Here is a 22,013-nt window from a genome sequence, read left to right on the forward strand (position 1 = left end):
ATCTGACTTTCGGAAAAGCATCATCCACACAATTCCGAAGACAGCAAGAGCTGACAAGTGCAAGAATTATCGCATAATCAACTTAATGGCTCATGCAGCTGAGTCGCTTACAAGAATAATATACAGAATAATGGAAAAGAAAATTGAGGATGCACTAGATGACAATCAGTTTGGATATAGGAAAGGTAAAGGCACGAGAGAGGCAATTCTGACATTGTGGTTAATAATGGAAGCAAGACAGAAGTAAAATCAAGACATTTTCGTAGGACTTGTCAGCCTGGAAAAAGTGTTCGACAATGTAAAATGGTGCAAAATGTTTCGAAATTCTGAAAAAAGTAGGGGTAAGCTATAGGGAAAGAAGGATCATATACAATATGTGCAACAGCCAAGACAGAATAATAAGAGTGGATGACCAAGAACAAAGTGCTCATATTAAAAAGGCTGTAAGACAAGGACGCAGCCTTTTGCTCTTACTGTTCATTCTGTACATCGAGAAAGCAATGATGGAAATAAAAGAAGGGTTCAGGAGTGGAATTAAAATTCAAGGTGAAAGGATATCAACGATATGATTCGCTGATGACATTGCTATCTCGAGTGAAAGTAAAGAGGAATTACATAATCTGCTGAACGGAATGAACAATCTAATGAGTACAGAGGATGGATTCAGAGTAAATTGAAGGAAGGCAAAGGTAATGAGAAGTAGTAGAAATGACAACAGCGAGCAACTTAACATCAGGATTGATGGTCATGAAGTAGATGAAGTTAAGGAATTCTGCTGCCTAGGCAGTAAAATACCCTATGACGGATGGAGCAAGGAGGACGTCAAAAGCAGACTAGCAATGGCAAAAAGTGCATTCCTGACCAAGACAAATCTACTAATATCAAATATCGGCCTTAATTTGAGAAAGAAATTTCTGATAATGTACATCTGGAGTACAGAATTGTATGGTAGTGAAACGTGGACTGGGAAAACCGGAACAGAAGAGAATCTAATGAGATGTGGTGCTACAGACAAATGTTGAAAATTAGGTGAACTGATAAGGTAAGGAACGAGAAGGTTCTGGAGAGAATCGGAGAGGAAAGGAATATGTGGAAAACACTGATAAGGAGAAGGGACAGGATGATAGGACATCTGTTAAGACATGAGGGAATGACTTCCATGGTACTAAAGGGAGCTGTAGAGGGCAAAAACTGTAGAGGAAGCCAGAGCTTGGAATACATCCAGCAAATAATTGAGGAAGTAGGTTGCAACTCTGAGATGAAAAGGTCAGCGCAGGAGAGGAAGTCAGAAGACTCAGGGAAAAAACACCCAGATATTTCAATACTTAAACTGTGTCACACCAGACACTAGTAATACTGTATCTGAAAACTACAGCTCTGTTGTTCCTACTCATCTGCATTAAGTTCCATTTTTCCACATTTAGAGCCAGCTGCCATTCATCACACCAACAGGCAATTTTGTCTAAGTCGTCTTGTATCTTCCTACAGCTATTCAACTTCGACACATTACCATACACCACAGCATCATCAGCAAACAACCGCAGACTGCTGCCCACCCTGTCTGCCAAATCATTAATGTATATAGTAAACAAGAGCGGTCCTATCACACACATCCCCTCACCCTCACTGAGTGCAGCTCTCTGCCAACACACCCACCAGTCTTTTCCCCTTCATGCCCCACTCCTTTTCCATTTCCTCCCCCCCCCACTCCTTTTCCATTTCCTCCCCCCCTCTCCTTCCCTTCCCCCTCCAGCCACATGATGCTGTGCCTGGCAGCCTTGTCCTGCCACCTAATCCCTGCCCACTCTGCCAGACAGCACTGACTCCTCTCCTCCCATCCGTTTCCTGGTATCCCTCCTACTTCCCCTCCTCACTCTGGACTGCTGCTTCCAGTCAATGCAATATGTATCACATTCTGGACAGAGCAGCTGGAAATGGCAGCCGTGTGTGTGAGGTGTGCTTGCTTGTGTCCACGTGTCTGTGTTTTTCGTTTCCTTTCTGCAGAAGGCTTTGACGGAAAGCTCAATGTGTAACAACAGTCTTTCTGTTGTGCCTGTCTGCTGCTCACCGTAAAGCAGCTGCTGGTGACCTACTACAGCACTTCACCGCTGGGTCCAAGAGTCAAGGCCCACCTTCCAGCATTATCAGAAGTGTGCTTGAGCTTGTCATATGAACTATGAAAGTTGAAGGGATTTCCTGAAGCTACATAAAAATACATTTTGCACAAGAAGTTGCTATTAAGGCAAAATTTTAATTTTGTTTCATATTTATAGGTATTGTAATTTCTTCCCTCACATCTTATGAGCTTATATTGATGACCCTTTCACCAGAATATAAAAACTCCCTCTACTGCTCACTCACAGATTCTGACACCACTTTTGTACTTATAACCAGCTGGTGACACTTTCTTTCACATTATCCTGGAACTGTAATCAGCAAGGAATAACTAAAGTTGTAGAAATATGTGAAAACCACTAGCACCCTGATTACATCTATCTGCCTAAAGTCATAGTCATTACATTGTAATCAGCATTATTGGAAATGAGAATATCCATTTATGTAAGTCTGTTGTTTGTTTCAGACTGAACCATAAGTCCACAGAGTTAACAGTGACTTTCTGTTATCATGTTACGCATTTTCAAAAAAAAAAAAAAAAAAAAATCATACATAGCAACCATTCAGATTCTGTTCTTATTTTATCACATAATAAAGTAAAAAAGCTTGAAAGGCATCAAATTAGGCGACTTTCATATAAGCACTGATAACCTCACCATTGAGCGCCTGTAAGCCCCTTTCCTCCATTCATATATTAAAGAAAATATTATGAAAATAAATGATATATGAGAGTGAGAAATTAACTTACTTGTCATACACCTCAACTACAATTTCATAGTAATCCTCTACTATAACTGCCCAGTTGTGATGAGGTAAAATGTCTAGCTTGATGTAAGCAGGACTTGCTACGGTCAAACTTGCACTTGGTATCTTTATACCAGTCTCTTTCTCATTCACATTACGGTCATGTAGCAACACTTTAGTCTTTCCTAGTTTTTTTCCTGTCACAATATTTGTCCTCTTATCTAATGAAGCGATGCTATGATCCTCCATCTCCAAATAATACTGCTGTGAATTTATTATTTCTTCAAGTTTACCATGCTGAATCTACGGAAAAAATGCAGTTATTCTATGTTTACTCCATTTTTGCAATGTGCAATAATGCTTCATAAAACTAAAAATATGTTCTTTATCAAGAGAGCATTCACCTATCAACCTACACACAGAAGATCATTGAATCTCTATGGAAACAACTGAACACAATACAAAAGACAAGCAAAGCTATAAACTAGATTTGCAATTATATTCATCAGCAGAGATCACCTGTAATGCTATGTACACCATAACAACAAATTTCACACAATGAATAATCTGTTGTCCTTAATGTATGTTGTGATAGTATATAACATATCTAACAAATGTATGCAATAATTTGGTACTACATAAGACCTGTGATGTGGCTCTTACTACAGATTTTTTACTCACCATGTAAACAAGGCTCATCTTGAATGGTATTACAAACGTTTATAATAGTTACTAGCAAACCTGACAATGCTTCGCAACTGCAAAATGTGTAAGGGACTTGTATATAGGTCATAATCTCCTCATCCTCTCTCCCTTTGTCCATCTCCTCCTGTCCATTTCCCCCCCCCCCCCTTTTGTCATTCTCCATATCCTCCCCCCTTCCCTCAAACATTATCCATTTCTTCCTCCCTCCCACAAAAAACAAGCCTTTCTACATCTCCTCTACACCCCTCTCTATCTATCTTCTCCTTCACCCTCTCTCCATCTATTTTCTCCCCTCCCCCTCTCTGTCCATATCACTCTCCCCCTTTCTCGCCAATATTCTACCTTGTTTATTGTTATTTAAAGCAAGATCTCAACTGGGAAATGAAGTCACTTTAAATGAAAGGATGAATCAGTTCAGATCATTAATATAAGGGATACAGGAGAGACCCCCCCCCCCTTCTGCTGTAACTTCGAGGGTAGTAACTTCAATTACAGTGTTTCTTTGTTTAATTTGTGAACAGTTAGAACTGCAAAGTTTCGGATGATTCACATTCTATAGCGGTATTATTATTATGAGTCAAAAAGTAACAAATAAAATATGCCTCTTTCCTCTTAACTGACTGACGAAAAAAAAAAAAAACCAGAACATTGATGTGTATATAATTTTGTTTAAAATTATATACAAGGAGAAAGAATGTATGTGCAAGAACCAATTCGTATAATGGTCTAAATGACCTGCTTTCCAAGTTAAAACTGACAGTGAGAAAGAAAGTGAAACTGCACATTTTCACATCACAGAAATTTCTTTCTGCAGTCAGTTTTAACAGAAAGTCTACACACTGTTGTTTAAGAAAATATATATAGCCTAGCCTATGTCCATCTGAATGTTAGTAGAGTATCGTGTAACAATTTGATGTAAAACAATGAAAAACTTTCTGAGATTTTTAGTAACAACGTTTCCCCTTTATGTATTACATACATATTTGTATACCACATATAATGAAAAAAAGTATGGTCTTTGACCATCTGAAAGTTTATTAGAATATTGTGAAAAATTTGAAGTAAATTGGTCTAATACTCCTCAAAATTTTTGGTAACAACATTGTCTTTATACAGTGAGTGTGTGTCTACCTATATAATTTAAAAACATATACAGCCTGTATCTGTCCAAATGTTTATTAGAGCATCACGTGAAAAAGTGAAGTAAATTGATCGAGAACTTTTCAAGATTTTTGGTAATGATGTTAAACAACAACTTATTTTTGTAACAATATTGTGAAAGGATAGTTGCTACTCACCATATAGTGGAGATGCTGAGTTACAGACAGGCACAACAAAAAGACTGTCAGAAAATGAGCTTTCGGCCAACGAGGTCTTCATCAAAAATAATCACACCACACACACACACACACACACACACACACACACACACACACACACAGACCTTAGTCTCTGGCTGCTGGGGCCAGACTGTGAGCAGCAGCATGTAAGCATGTATGGGTGATGCAGCTGGGTGGTGGGGATAAGGAGGAGGCTGGGGTGGGGAGTGAGAGGGAAAGCAGGGTAGGGGTGGGGGACGGGAAAGTGCCGCTTGTGGGAGCAAACAGGGACGATGTGGAGGGAGGGTAGGGCAACTAGGTGCAGTTGGATGGTTAGACAGAGGGCAGAGGGGGGAGGGGGGGGAGGGTCGTAACCGTGAAGGAGAGAAGTGTTGGTGGAATACAGGGCTGTGTAGCAATGGAATGGGAACAGCAGTACATAGCCCCACATTCCAACAACGCACCCTCAGTCCTTTTACTTCTCTCTTCCTTTTCCGCAACCCACCCTCCCTTGACCTCCGTCTAACGTCCCTGCACATAGCTGCGCGCGGGGGGGGGGGGGGGGGGGGGGGGCGTCTATTTTCGACAAAGACCTTCTCAGCTCATTTTCTGACAGTCTTTTTGTTGTGCCTATTTGAGACTCAGCACCTCTGCTGTATGGTGAACAGCAACTATCTTTTTCATAATATTGTTACATTCCATCCTGGCTTTTTCACTGTTTAACTCATTTTTATATATTTATATAGATATATATTTTATATAATACATATAGTTTAGATAAGAAGAGAACAGAACCTTTTGAAATTTGGTGCTACAGAAGAATGCTGAAGATTAGATGGGTAGACCACATAACTAATAAGGAGGTATTGAATAGAATTGGGGAGAAGAGAAATCTGTGGTACAACTTGACTAGAAGAAGGGATCGGTTAGTAGGACATATTCTGAGGCATCAAGGGATCACCAATTTAGTATTGGAGGGCAGCGTGGAGGGTAAATATCATAGAGGGAGACCAAGGTTGCAGTAGGTACTGGGAGATGATGAAGCTTGCACAGGATAGATTAGCATGGAGAGCTGCATCAAACCAGTCTCTGGACTGAAGACCACAACAACAACAACAACAATACATATATTTAAAAATATGTGACCTATGTCTGCCCAAATGTTTATTGGAGTATCATGTAAAAATCTGAAGTCCATCAACCAAGAACTTACCGAGATTTTTATTAAAAATCTTTCCCCTTTATATAAAATGTTAGCCTATGTCCATCCAAACATCTATTAGGGAATTGTGTAAAAATTTCAAGTAAATTGGTCATGAGCTATTTGAGACGTTTGTTAAAAATGTTGAACAAAATTTCATTTTTATGTGTTTTCATACACCACACATATTTAAAAATAAGTCATCTATGTCATCCGAATGTATATTAGGGTACTGTAAAAATTTGAAGTAAATGGGTCAGGAACATTTCGAATTTTTTTCTAACTACGTTTCCTTTTATGTAGTATATATTTATAGACCATATATATTAAAAATATGCAGCATTTGTCTGCCTGAATATTTATTAGAGTATCATGAAAAGTCCAAAATCTGAAGTAATTCAGTCAAGAACTTTTGGAGAATTTTGTTAACAATGCTCCTCTTTTAGATGGTGTGTGTGTGTGTGTGTGTGTGTGTGTGTGTGTGTGTGTGTGTGTGTCCATTGTGCATTTGTCAGAGTATCGCGTAAAAATTTTTGGCAATTTCATCAAGAACTTTCTGAGATTTTTGTCAACAACCTTTTGCATTTTTTTAGTTTGTATATACTTATAAACCACATACATTTTAAAAATGCATAGCCTATATCTGTCCAAACATTTATTAGAGTATCCTGTAAAAATCTGAAGTTAATTGGTCAAGAACTTTTCAAGATTTTTGGTAACAACTTGTAGCTGTCCATTTTTCACAGTGCAACTCACACCATGCATGTTATCCAATAGATTCCATACCTTTGTTTCATTACCTCTGAATTAATGGTAGTGGTCAAGACACATATTGTTGATTTTCTCACATTCAAAAAGAACAGTACGACAAACTGCCACAAAAATGCCAAGCACAGGGCAAACATTAGAGAAGATGAATAAAAAACATTACATGTGCCACAAAAATAGTCCTACAGCAATTTGTTTACATATTATCTAATAGAAAAAGTACTTTGACATTTCTTCAAGGAAAACATGAAAAAACAGATAATATTCCATTCCACACTCCTGAGACAGTACATGAAGTTAAGCAATATGCACACATTTGGTGCAGGTGCTGCATCTGCAGGTAATATAAGTAATATCATATGCCTCTTTAAGAAGAGTATGTTTGCCACCTTCTGCAATTTTCTGTTAAGTTTAAAATTGTGTTTTTTGACAGATACTGGGAATTACAAACTCGATTTCTCTAAGACTCCCCACACAGCTAGCAAGTAGAATGTTATAGTGATATCACTCACCTTATTTATAATCACATTATCATACTCATTTCTGAAAAGCCAGTTCATCACTAGTATCATAAAAAGGTGATGTTTGCAAGTGATCAGCATTTGTGTTAAATTCATTTCCATACTTGAAACTTCATTTCAACAGTGTTGGTATAAAATGACACACAACGAGCCATGAATAAAAATCATGGAATAGGTGCAACATTGTTATTCACATGATGCATCATACACCACTTTACGACATAGCGCTTGTAAAGTCATGAGCGATGATTGAGATTAAGGTTCATCATTCATTGATGAGCAGATGCCACAATCCATCAATAACAGCACAACGTACTTCGTCTTGTGGGAGGGATGCATCACAGCAGTTTTAGTATGTGAAGTATCATTATCCCTTCATTGGTGGAACAGCTTTGGGCTGACAACATAATGACTGCAGCACAATGTATGAAACAGAGCTACTTCTACAGCAACATCATGTATCACAGATTAGGCAGAGTATGCCTTCAATGAATTCCCTGCTTGCGAAGGTGGTATAGACAATTTGGGATTTCTTTTTTGTTAATGCTGTCTGCCCTCTTTAATAGCACCAAGGTTTTCTCCAAATGCTCCATTGTTAATCTTTCATAACACCACTTGAAAGTCTCTCTGAACTTTATTGAGAGAGATTCAGGGCTTCTGATATGGCAAAGACTTTTGAATAGATGCTTTAGAAGCAAAACAAGTATTATTCACTCATTTCCACATGATGGTATGGTGTAGATTTAGGAAATCAATGCAACAGCCGATTTAGTCTCCCTTCTTAGTACCATACCCAAAATATGTTGATCTCTCATTTCAATAATTTTACTACAGACCTCTTCGATAACTTTGTGAAAGTGCGTTCCATTATATACTTTATGCAGAGAGCAACACTGGGAAGTAAGCAGTAATGGACACCCAGTAGGTTGAATAAATGACGCACCCTGAGGTTAGCCCTCTTGCCTTCAAGTGCAGCATAAACTGTTAATCCACTGCCTAAAATGAGTACCAGACATCTCGTCAAATGTTTAATATTCGCAGGAGTTTCCCTCATTTGGAACCTAGGTAGATTGAATCTCTTTACTCCTAACATAACCTAAAACCGCTACCCAATGCGCTCACTCCTCCACCCTCCTAGTAGTGTGCTGTTACTGGTGTGTGATTGATGTATTTTTAGACATGGAGCAGAAAACTAGAGTCAGCATTAATGAATAGTGAGCACAATACGAGGTTCATAACTGTGAATGTTATTCCACTGCAAATAAAGTGACACTTAATACAGAACTTCTAGGAGCACTGTTCTGCTGCCTGAAACAAGACATAACCAGTGAGGTATTGGGAAAAAAATGTTTAGAAATGATGAACAGTATAAATATGAGAAATTTAATACACAGTGCCCACATGCGCTCGTGTAAGATATTAAGCATGAAAGTAGTATCACATACTTTCATACCACACACCAGTGTACCAAACACTTTCATGTCCCACACTTTCGTGCTGTCAAAGGAAACACCTACTAACTGTTACCCGTGTAGGATAGCCAGCTATACAATTGCCTCCATCAGGCTGAGGGTATTGATAGTCCTCCACTTTTGAAACAACTAATGAGCTTCTTGGTTTCTACATGGTAGGTTAACAGGTGGTTCACCATGTGATCTTACAGATGCTTATTATTAGACATGTAAGGCCCTTACAAGTTTTCAGTGGGTAGATGGAGATTGCCTCCCTCCATAAAAATTGACTTTTTACTGTATACACAATCTAATAAGAGAAGTATGTGGAGTAGTAGTTCCAGAGCACTAGACAGAGTGGGCTCTAGCTCTCACATGGAGAAAGGGTGATTGTATTCTATGCCATTATTGGAAATTAAATGTCAACTGCTCTTCCCCTGGCCTCAATGCTGAGACAAAGGCAGGAGCCATGCTAATTATGATGGTTACATTAGCATAATACTCTAATATTGTTTAGAAATGTCTGTAGTGCTTGTGTTAAGATTCCCCTGTTCAAGTGAAGTGAAGCTCATATTGGCAACCCAGATAGTGAGCTGGGATTCCCTTGACAACTTTCCAAACTTTTCAGAAAAATTTTATCCACTTCATGAGTTCAGGAACTCCTGCCATCACTGTTGTTTGGTCTTCTTAATAATTCATCTCATTTGTTTCTTTGAAAACTGAAACACTGTGCAGGTTTCTGTCACTGGTCTGCACTTCTGCCTTAGAAGTGCCACCTGCCTGCCTGTGATCATTCAGTGTCAATCATTGTGCTACAAAGCACATGATGCCAACCAAATCACCCTGACAACTTTGGTATAAATGTACTAGAGTACTACAATCATGCTGAAGAAGTGACCCATCCAGCCCTGGATGGATCACATCTTAGTAACCCAGACATAGTACAACCAGTTAGCTCTGTCCAGCATTAATTTCAGAAGCTTACTTTCTGAGAATGGCGAGTGTGAATCCACATGGGGAAACAATTGTGTGTGTGAAGAGTAGAATCTAATTCAAACAGATGTAGAGCATAATGATGGTCAAAAGTGTGGAACAGTCCCAAGTAACAAAAGTGCAGAACAATCCTAAAGTATGTGCTTAAATGAGTGATGTGCCTGATACTGAATACGGATGTGTCTTCAGAATGAATAAGACTCTCAATGATTCTTACCCTCCGGCTGGAAGAGAAGGAGCCCTAAGAAAATTTTGTGTGTTAAAGTGACTCAGAAGAACGAATGGGAGAGGTGATTTAGTCTTCAGTCTCTGTTCCAGCATTCACTTTGTATAAGGTTTAGAGTGCATATTGTTATCTTTGTATGAGTATTTATTGTGACTGCAGTTTCTTGCATATCTGGGGTATGGGAAATGAAATTTCTCACTGAAAAACACAGCAATGCCCCCTTAACTGTCTCATGAGACCATTATTTTCGACCGAATAATTCCTTATCACAAAGGCATCTCATGATTTACAATGGCTGTTTGAAGAATCTGCAGTGAATTAAGAGTGTGAATTGGAACTGCTATTCTCAGGTGAGCAGAAACTGGCAGCCTGAAGTTGACATCATAATTCAGAGTGCCTATTTCCATATCACTGAATGGTGAATGCTAGGTTAGAAGGCAGAGTGAAAAAGAGTGATCCATTCGGGATTCAATCTCATGACCTTAAGGTTTCCAACCACTCACTCTACTGTTAGACCACCATGCCAGACATCAATTAGATCCCGCTTACTGTATTCTCGAAGCACTGCTGCTGCCTTGAGTTACAGCAGCTGTTCACTAGGCAGTAATGGCACGTTTTCACATCTTCTCCTTATATCATCATAATTCAGACAATTTATATACAATAAGTTATATACAAAAATCTTACTCAGCAGTTAGAGAGATTAACCTGCATATACAGACACAAGCACTTTCATTTTATATATACAAAGATTATATATAAAATCCTTCCCTGTTAATCAGTGTGTCTATTAGTCAAAACCAGATCAGAATCCCTACAGCAGTTCAAAAGCTCACATTAACCATTTTGCGGGCACATTTTTTGTAGCAAAGATTATTTTTTTGCTAACGTATTAGAATCATGATCAACTGACTATATCTTTTTTTAAATAATTTTTATGATTTAGAACCAAAAACTATGGTGCTACTTATATCACCACGGCACCTTTGTGAGGTATTAAAACTAATGGTAAATGGATTTCCCATTTCCCTTCTGTGAGCTATTACATGTTGCCACTACATGTCAAAAAATGATGAACAGTGTTTTCTGTTTTTATTTTATGTTTTCTTTTACTTTATTTAAAAATAATTGTTAACAATATTAAAATTTACTTACTGCAATGTGAAAACAGTCCTCAAAACCTTATCAAGCAAAAAAGGTAAGAGCTGATACAGGTCACACTAATGTGTATTGCAGGAGTGAAGCAATGTGTTGCGACAACAATAGCGATCCCATGACAAACAAAAACTGATTATTGTAGCAGTTTTCATACACCTGGTCCAATGTACTAGACACTGACATGATGTCAGGCACTGACAGAGGTGGTAAGACGAATTCCCAAAAGCTTTGGGATACCCCTAAGTTGGGGGTAAGTATGCTTCCCAAGAACCACAAATGACAAATTAATTTTGTGGTAAGTATACTTCCCAAGCCCTTCCACAAACTACTTTGGTGGTAACCATACACTCCAATAATCATTAAAACACCATTGTTTGGTGGAATATATACTTCCCACAATCCTGAAGGCTATATTTCACAACAAACAGAAACTACAGATGGTGCAACAGACCAGCACTACATGCCAGGAGCGTACAGAAGGGGTAACACACATTCCCTTGAACATTGTAAACAAATACATTTAGTGGGAAGTATATTCCCCACAGCCCGTGAAAGGCTTAACGTGACCACCTTTTGTTGCGCAGACCGCTACAAGACATGCAGGAAAAGTGACAATGGGGTTCTGCAAGATACCTACAGGGATGCGGAGCCATGTCGACTCCACTGCTGCTTACATGCATTGTGGTATTAAAAGCATATCAATTAATTGTGAAATCCTGATGCATCCATCATGAAGATGTGTTTGATGAACCACCCATTGTACATAATGTGGTAGTTCCAAATATGGCCAAAAGAGATCTCAAGTTGCATTGCTCCATATGATGCATCTGTAGTGATTGTTCTTTGCCACCAAGAGCACACTGCTGCATGTTTTTGTCCACTGCAACCGAGTGCTTAATGCTCCCGTCCTTATGTGATATAGTGGTGATACAGCTTTTTATTACAGGTAAGATACTGCCTAATATATACTCAGAATCACTGTAGAATTCATGGTATTTAGATATATTTCATGGAAGATGTCTGTTTCAAGAATAACTCAGAGATCACAATATACAGCGTGTGTTCCATAAGTAATGCGACCAATTTTTTTCTGACACAACGGTACACCGCAGCGTGTTGTAACCGGCTGGGCTAAGTGGAGGGGGGTTCTAGCTTCAAAACGCTCTTTGCCTCATTCGGCTGCAAGCTTCCAAAGAGTCAGGACATCATTCTGTAGAGCAACGGTACACTATCAAAGTATGCGTTAAACTTGGGAAGTCTGCCACCGAAATGTTTCCATTACTTCAGCATGCCTTTGGGACTGATTGCTTGTCCAAATCACAAGTTTTCCAATGGCACACGTCGTTCATGGAGGGCCGAGAAGAGATCACCGACGAACCTCGCAGTAGACGACCATCAACGGCACAAGTCAACGAAAATGTGATGCGTGTGCACGATTGTTTGAACTCTGACAGATGGCTGAGCCTTCAATTGATAGCACAAACTCTAAACATGTCAAACACAACCGTTCTCCGCATTGTGACCGAAGATTTGCACATGAGAAAGGTGTGTGCCAAACTCGTCCCAAAAGTGTTGAACGACGAACACAAGCACATGCAAGTGCTTCGGTGCCGAGAAATGTTGGAAATTCATTAAAATTATCCTCATTTTTTAAACTCAGTTGATCACTGGTGATGAGTCGTGAATTTTTGAGTACGACCCTGAGACAAAAAGGCAGAGTTCAGAGTGGCACACCCCATCGTCGCCCCGTCCCAAGAAGGCACACATGAGCAAGTCAAGGATCAAAACCATGCTCATTGTCTTCTTTGACGTCAGAGGCATTGTCCACCATGAATTTGTACCTACTGGGACTACAGTGAACTCTGCTTTCTACTTGGAAGTGCTCAAAAGACTGAAAAGGTGGGTCTCGCGCTGCTGAAGCGACATCAAGGATACGTGGAAAGTTCACCACGACAACGCGCTGAGTCACAGCACCTTCATCGTCAACGACTTCCTGGCCAGGACCAAGACCCCACTGGTTCCCTAGCCTCCCTACAGTCCTGACCTGGCTCCCACTGACTGTTTTTTGTTTCCTCGGTTAAAAGGAGTCATGAAAGGAAAACATTGGGACGTGATTGAAAGCATCCAGGTGCATGTTACATCAGCTCTAAAGGACATTCCGGAAAAGGCATTCCAGGCATGGACACACCAGCTCCAGAAGTGTATCGACACAAGAGGGTGCTATATTGAAATTTTTTTATTATTTGTATGAATATATTCAATAAATGATTTTTTTATGAATTTGGTCGCATTACTTATGGAACACACCTTGTATACCACCATCAATGTTCCTGCACTGCATTAGAAACTGGGTGAAACATCACGTACTGTTGCAAATTTTGTGCATTGTTTGTGCAGTAAAACTGCATACACTTAATTCAAGATGTTATCTTCCATCACAGTTTATAATGAATCGTTATATGGAAGCACTGAAATACCTTCAAGTCAGACTTCATCAGACGATGATGCAGATTTTAGTGATGACCCAGATTACTGAGCACCTTGTTCAGGAATTATTATTTCTGAAACAAGCTCTTCAAACGAAGGTGATTCATGAGAGAAAATACACAATCAAAGAATGGCCATCTCATGTTACTGTTCTCGTGGAACTGCTAAAACATGATAAAGAACAAAAAAGTGATGAATATGACTGGGCTACAAATGACACTGTGTTGTGTATTGTAAAATGGAAGTACAAAAGAACTGTGCATTTGTTCTCAAGCATTCATGATCTGAAAACCACAACAGAAGTATTTCGGAAAGAAAAGGATGTAACTGTAATGAAGTTGCCTTGCCCTCTACTGGTTGTTGATTACAATAGAAATATCAACTCTGTGGATAAATTAGATCACAGGAAATCAATATACAAAACTGACAGAAAGTGTTGGACATGGTGGCCTCACAAAAAATAGTTGGACATGGTGGCCTCGCATCTTCTTTTGCTATACTAATGAAAGTATCGTGAATGCCTTTGTGCTTCATAAGGAACTGAAGGTTGTAACAATGAAAATGAAGAAATTTCAGAAGGAAGTGTTCAGAAGTCTTGTAAGCAACACATTGGTTGCTTTAAGGAAGAAAGGCAGGCAACTGAACCATCCAGTGCAGCTCGCAAAGACAAACCTTGCGTACCTAAAAGTGTGAGAACAAAAAGTTCAGCACATCAGCCACAAAGAACTACATGACAAAGATGTGCAAATTGCAGGGAAAAAAAGAAAAGAAAAGAAAGGGGGGGAGGGGACAGAAAGGACCGAATGGGTGTGTTGTGTGTGGCTGGTACCTCTCTACTAAGGGAAAAGTAAGTCTTGCTTCCAAGACTACCATGCTGCTTGAAGTGTTACAATTTATCTCCTATCCCTGTGCATTAAAGAGTTAAAGGTGGGGAGTCTGGTTGCCAGAGTACTATGGTAAACTCATCCTAATGCTCTTCAAACCAAGCACTTACACTGTGAGCTGTGTGACGCATTTTATTCTCCTGCTGGTAGATGCCATCGCTCAAAAAAAAAAAAAACTGCATGTAGGGATGGACATGGCCCCTAAGGACAGATGCATACTTGGGTTGATCCATTGTGCCTTCCAGAATGACAAGGACAAGACCATCTAGAGTATGCCACAAAAACATTCCCCAAAACACGTTGAACATGCCAACGGCCATCTGTTCGATGGAGCATGAAATGTGATTCATCTGAAAAGGTCACCTGTTGCAATCAGTGGGAATCCAGTTGCGGTATTGGCATGAAAATTCCAGTCTTCATCCCCAATGAAAAGTATTTAGCATGAGTGGATAAACCAGGCACCTGCTGCAGAAGCTCACACACAGCAACGTTTACTGAATGCTCAATGAGGAGACTGCTGGTAGCCCCTTGGTTCACCTGGGTTGTCAGTTGCTCAATAGATGCATATCTATTTGTTCGACCACATCTCCACAGCCCTTGATTAGGTACATGCGATTGCATTACAGACAACTCGGTGTCGAGTATAGACTCCTGATGAAAGCTAGCCCACGTGTCCTAGTAACAAGGATCCCACAGTAAATGCGCCAAGGAAATCAAATACTCTTTTGGCAGTGGTGGGGCCTGAGGATGGTGGTAAAGTGCTGCCGAAACTAGTCGTGTGACAGAATACAGACATTCTCAAGATACAGCCGTAGTGGTACTTCTTCTCATATATTTTTCACCCCTGTCATCTATGGCCCATGGTGCACAAGAGCTGCCTCAGCGCTGATTTTGGATAGTGCCATTTTGTGATGCACAGTGTACTTTAACCACAGGGGCACACAAACAATTTACAAACTCAACCATTTCAGAAATACTTCCATCCTTGGCCCAAAAGCTAATGATCGTGCCCTTTTGGCCATCACGTAAATCACTATGTTTCCATATTACAACTGCACTGTTTTCTGTGTCTCCATGACATGATTTATATACCTTCTACTGCTAGTGTTCCCATCTGTCACTTGTGAGTGGTTAGTGCATGGTGACGTCGAACATAGGTGGTGGTCACATTAATATGATTGGGCAGTGTATATAGACAAGATTTATTCTGTGTAAGAGCCAAACTTCTGTAACTATATTTTGTTAGATGTATGTGCCCCAGTGTATCCCATGCTGGTATCATCAACTGCTTCATCTCTATGTTTTTCACTTGAAATCATTTTCTGCTCCTTCCATTGCACCTTTGTCTGAGTACTATGTGGCCTAATGTTCAGTAGGACGGCATGTTCATGCTCTGCCACTGTAGGGGAATGTTCTAATGTATGTGAATTCCTAAGGGACCGAACTGCTGAGGTCATCAGTCCCCAGACTTACACACTACTTAAACTAACTTATCGCTAAGGACAATACTCACACCCATGCCCAAGGAAGGACTTGGACCTCCACTTAGGGAGATACAAGTGTTATTTAGCAGTTTTGCATTCCACACAGATTTCATCTGCTACTCCAATGTCCTCGAAGATTATATGTAGTGTTGTACAAAATTGATGAACCTACCCAATAAACAAATCTTGGAAGAAAGATGCAGCAAACTAGAAATTGCTCTATGTAGAACCAACAGTTTCTACAACACACTTGCAGTGTCGAACAATAATGTTACAAAATGTGGATTACAAAATATAGTCAGCAGTGCAGTTCTGCCCGTGCCCAGATAAATCTAAAGTAATTCTTAGTTTCTTTAGCACCTATGATATTGCCACAAGCTGTGCCAGTTAGCAGTGCTGGCTAGTGTGCTGCAGGTAGTCATTTCAAATCCAATCGCCAGCAAATATTTGCTACTAGCTGTTACTCGCATATTAGCTGTTTTATTATGATGAGTGATGGTAAGTAAGTAAGCTTCAGTGTCTACAATAATTTCAGCTGCCCTGACATGTCCGCCTCTCAGGTAAGCACAGCTCATGATGCGCACGCCCACCACCCCCTTCCCTACTGCCATAATGCACAATGGCACAGCACACGGTGTGTCGCTACTGAGTGATGTGTACGGTGGGTCATGAGCAGGTATGCACCTCTATGCATCGTGCTATTGCAGTAGCTACACGTTATATAATTTGTACATTGTACAGAAAACAGACAGCAGCTGTAAGAGTCGAGAGGCAGGCAAGGGAAGATGTGGTTGAGAAAGTAGTGAGACAAGACTGTGACCTTTCCCCTATGTTATTCAATCTGTTCATTGAGCAAGCAGTAAAGGAAACCAAAGAAAAATTTGGAGTACAAATTAAAGTTCATGGAGAAGAAATAAAAACTTCGAGGTTTGTTGATGGAATTGTAATTCTGTCAGAGACGGCAAATGGCTTGGAAGAGCAGCTGATCAAAATGGACAGCATCCTGAAAGATGGATATAACATGAACATCAACAAAAGTGAAACAAGGATAATGGAATTTAGTCACACTAAATCCAGTGAAGTGGAGGGAATTAGATTAGGAAACAAGACACTTAAAGTAGTACATGAGTTTTCCTACTTGGGCAACAAAATAACTGTTGATGGCCAAAGTAGAGAGGATACAGAATGTAGACCGGCAATGGCAAGAAGAGTAATTTGTTAACATTGAATATAGATTTAAGTGTTAAGAAGTCTTTTCTGAAAATATTTGTCCAGAGTGTAGCCTTGTATGGAAGCGAAATATGTATGACAAACAGAAGCTTTTGAAATGTGATTCTACAGAAAAGAACCGAGAATTAGATGCGTAGATCATGTAACTTATGAGGAGGTATTTAATAGACTTGGGGAGAAATCAAATTTGAGGGCTCAACCTGACTAGAAATAGAGATCAGTTGACAGGGCACATTCTGAGACATCAAGGGATCACCAACATAGTGTTGAAGGGAAGTGGGGCATGGGTGGGAGGGGGGAGGGGGCGGGGGGAATATAGAGGCAGACCAAGATATGAATACAGTAAGCAGAAAGATGTAGGTTGCAGTAGTTACTCAGAGATGAAGAGATTTGCCCAAGTTAAAGTTGGATAAAGAGCTGCATCAAAACGGTCTTTAGACTGAAAACTACAACAACACATTAATCAACAAATTTAATAATTTTTTAACATGGTTAATGTTAACTGATGTAAAAAGAATTGTTCTTACTTTCTAAAGAAGCCTATGTTCCCAATCAAGATTACGACACTAAATTTCATTGAAATCAGTTCAGCGGTTTAGTCATTAAAATGTAACAGACAGTGTTATTTTCAAATTTATAATATTAGTATGGATTTAATATTTATCACTTCTAGAAGTCTCTCAAAATGTCCTGTGTTTGGAATTTCAATATTTGTATAAACAAAGCACTCTCTGTCCACGATGCAGTTCTTTTTGGTCTCCATGTTCGTGTCCATAATAAATGTGCTTTCCGTGCTAAGTGTTGCACTTCACTGATGACTCTGTTTCAGATTTTGATTCAATTGGATTAGATACAAGCAGTAGGTCAGCTTTACATCAAGCATGTGTCAGTGTTTTCGGGAGATGCTGGTCAGGACCCAAAGAAATGGATCAAAGGACTCGGACAAGTTGCCACACAAAATAGGTGGAATGTCATGTGTTTGGCAACTGAGAGCTTCTGTTTAGACATCACGACCCAGCAGTGGTTTGAGAACAACAAGAGAAACCTCAATAGCTGGGAAAAAGTGCATGCGAACTTGAAGAAAAGCAAGTTGCTTAGCAGAAAAACAACTGAAGAACAGGGTTCAACATCATGGTTAAACAACACAGTCTTACATACAGTTGGTCCTTATGCCACATACTGAATCCGAATAATAGAGATACCAAAATTATCTCAAATTAGATAAAGGGAGTTGCGTATGAAATCTACCGAGCCTTTCCAGTAAAGAATGTCACGGTGACAGAGGAATTCATCAAGTGGCGCCAGTGCATCAAGAAAATGCAAAAGAATAGAGTTGGATGAAAGACTTGACTTCCAAATGTGGTCCCAATGATACTTGTGGAAGACCACCATGACCTCATTTCTCTCATACACTAGATAGTAAGTGAAGAGATACATCAGTTTATGGCAGCCAAGAATGTCGGGCCAAGTACACATGAGAGAGAGAGAGAGAGAGAGAGAGAGAGAGAGAGAGAGACCTTGAATGTCAATCCTCTACATCTGGAGGTAATGGAGAATGTTGAAGAAAAGGTATATTGAGCCTTAGCATAAATCTTCGCCACCAGTCAAATCATTGTGAAGAATGTTCTACGCAAACTCTGACTCTGTCGCAGCTATCAAGCAACAACCCAGCATCTGACCAAGGCAAGTACAGGTACAACCAAATCTTCCACCACGTATAATGTCCAGCAGAAGAACGTGGCGCACATAACAAAGAGGACAACACACCAGTATGTTTCCACTGTTGGTGTACTGAACACTTTGTATGAAACTGCAGAGGAAGAAGATGAGTGTTCAACAACTATTATGCCACAAGACATCAATCATCACAACAGTCCTATTCAGGCCAGCCTAGTGTAGACAATTATGGTCAACGTGTAGGAAGCAGCTCATCAAGTAACCTGGACAAGGTCACTCCCCAACACACCATAACCTTTCCCCTGCACCAGACAATGGTACCAGCCACTCACCTAGCTGCCAACTTCAGGAAAGGTAATCACCAGTTGCCAAGACATCAGGAAATCTCACCAAAGTCATCATAGATGGCCAACCGGTCCGGACATTAGTCAACTCTGGCACTTCTTTTTCTGTAATGTCACATGCTAACGAAGGTTATGTTCAGTGACATGAAAGTGATTGTACTGAAAATCACAAATGGGACACACACCTAGCCATCAGGAATATGTATTGTAAGGATAGCTGTCAATGACAGAATCGTCATTTAGTTTGTTGTTTAGCACAATGCACTCAAAATGTTATTCCTAGATGGGACTTCAGGCAGGCATCACAAGCAGTCACAGACTGTGGAAGATCAGAGTTCGATATCGAGGAACCTATTCCACATAGCGCACATAACAAAGATTGCTCTGGGCAACTGCCTGGTTGAAGACTATGTTATCCTGTGGCCATCAAATGGAGAAGATGCTGCAGGATGACATCAGTGAACCTTCACAGAGTCCTTGCTCCTCTCCTCCATTCCTTTTGAAGAATAAGGGAAGCACATGGCATTTGTACACCGATTACTGACAATGGAAAATATCACAAAAAAAGATATCTACACACTGATGCTTGAAAGCAGTATTTCTCAACTACTGACATGAGAGCCACGGACATCAATACAGATTCTCAGTTAACTATGAAGCTTTTGTAAACAGCCAAAAGTTAATAAAGTACACAACAAAAATCTCCATACAGGTGATGATCATAAGCACTGAAGGTTGTCAAAGAGAACTTTGGATCAATAATTGGCATTGAGCAACCACAACTCATCCCTAAAGGTCTGTGCACAGGAAGAGCTGAACCTATCCAGTATGGAAAGCTCAGTGCTGGCAATGAAGAACCATGCTCTATCACCATTACAGACAACAAAGTGGAGCCAGCTTCTATTGAATTGTCAATATGCTCTGGTCTGACCAAGGAGCATCAATGGTGAATGTTGGCTATTTTGTGTCAATTTTCAGTACCTTTCAAATCTTGAGTTGAGTAAAGACAGACCAAGTGAGCCATGGTAAAAAACTGTATCAAAACTGGGGATAATCCACCAATTAGTCAGTTTCACATAGGGTTTCACCAGCTAAATGAGGCATAACTCAGAAGGCAATGGAGAAGAGGCTGCAGGATGACATCACTGAACCTTCACAGAGTCCTTGCTCCTCTCCTCCATTCCTTTTGAAGAATAAGGGCAGCACATGGCATTTGTGCACCGATTACTGACAATGGCACAATATTTTTTAAAAAAAAGATATCTACACACTGATGCTTGAAAGCAGTATTTCTCAACTACTGACATGTAGACAGCTTACTGGCAAATCAAGATTGACAAAGCTGACAGGGAAAGACTGCCTTAATAAGACCTGATGGCCTCTATGAAATCAAAATTATGTCATTTAGGCTTTGTAACATTAGAGTATATGATGGGCAACTAGCTTCAGTACCTTAAATGGACAACATTCATGTGACCTGGATGACACTGACATTTCTTTAAAAAAATTGAAGAACATCTAAGCCACCTGGCAACAATGTCACCTCCACCTGAATCTGAAAGAGTGCCTCTTCTGCCACCCAAGAAATAAAAATCTTGGGCCACCTAGTTACAGGTGATGGAATGTGGCCTGAACCAGAGAAAATAAGGCCATAGATCTTCCAACTCCTTGGCACATTTGTGATGGAATTTTCTTAGAGAATGTACTCGTACTACCAATGATTCATACAGCACTTCAATAACAAGCCACATGCCTTGCAATAACTACTGTAAAGAGATGGCAAATTTTCTGGAACGGGGCACAAGAAAGTTCTTTCCTTGTCCTTAAGAAGGCACAATCATCATCTCCAGTATCTTCTCTGTATGTTCTCAATGCTGAGAGAGAACTTCACACTCATGCTAGTGGTTGTGGCATAGTGCAGCTCTAGTGTAAACTCAGAAAGATGCTGAAAAGGCTACAGTTTATACTCTCCAAGTCTAAGATGGATTACCCCACATCTGAAAATGAGTGCCTTGCAGTTGTTTGGACAATCAACATGTTCCAGGTGTACTTATTTGGGAAACTGTTAAAAATTGTGATGGATCACCATTCTCTATGCTGGTTGACTAGCCTGAAGGATCCATTAGCTTGACTGGTGAGATTGACAACGAGGCTTCAGGAGTCACAGTGGTAAATAAATGTGGACAAGGTCACCAACTGCCTTTCAAGGAATCCTTTGGTGGAACACAGCTATATGGATGAAATCTCAGTCATCACTACATTAAATGTCACAGATGCTGAACTGAGTGAACGTCCAGCACTGCTGAAAACCATAAAAGTCTTGAAGAAGGAGAAACTAACAAAAGGAGAACTCCAGTTAAAAAACTGAACATAGTTTAAGAAGACCTACAGTCCAATGGAGCAAAAATAGTTGTTCATCATCCCAGTTCATCTACAGCCAGCTATCGTTAATTATTTCCATGATGCTCCAATTTCTGGTCATCTGGAATTCATGAAGATTCTAGACTGAATCAGATGCAGGTAACAATGGCTCGATCTGCGCCGATCCGTTGGACACTATGTGAGCCACTGTAAGGAATGCCAATGACAGAAGCATGTGCCTTGGGGCGCCTGATACCAATTACGACTACAGCAGCACCATTCCACTTGATTCAAACTAACCTTTGGAGGAAGTTCACGAAGTCAATAAATGGTAATCGATGGACT

The 22,013-nt window shown here is 40.0% G+C and overlaps 1 protein-coding gene across 1 annotated transcript in view; it reads right to left on the bottom strand.

Annotated features, from left to right (window-relative positions):
- LOC124797975 (nuclear pore membrane glycoprotein 210) overlaps nt 1-22,013 on the bottom strand; it is a 270,129-nt gene that overhangs the window by 174,758 nt on the left and 73,358 nt on the right. Inside the window, exon 5 of the mRNA XM_047261146.1 lies at nt 2,864-3,162. Coding sequence (XP_047117102.1) covers nt 2,864-3,162 — 299 coding nt within the window. The remainder of the gene's footprint in view (nt 1-2,863; nt 3,163-22,013) is intronic.

The sequence above is a fragment of the Schistocerca piceifrons genome, chromosome 5 (assembly GCF_021461385.2).
Source record: "Schistocerca piceifrons isolate TAMUIC-IGC-003096 chromosome 5, iqSchPice1.1, whole genome shotgun sequence".
Lineage (NCBI taxonomy): Eukaryota > Metazoa > Arthropoda > Insecta > Orthoptera > Acrididae > Schistocerca > Schistocerca piceifrons.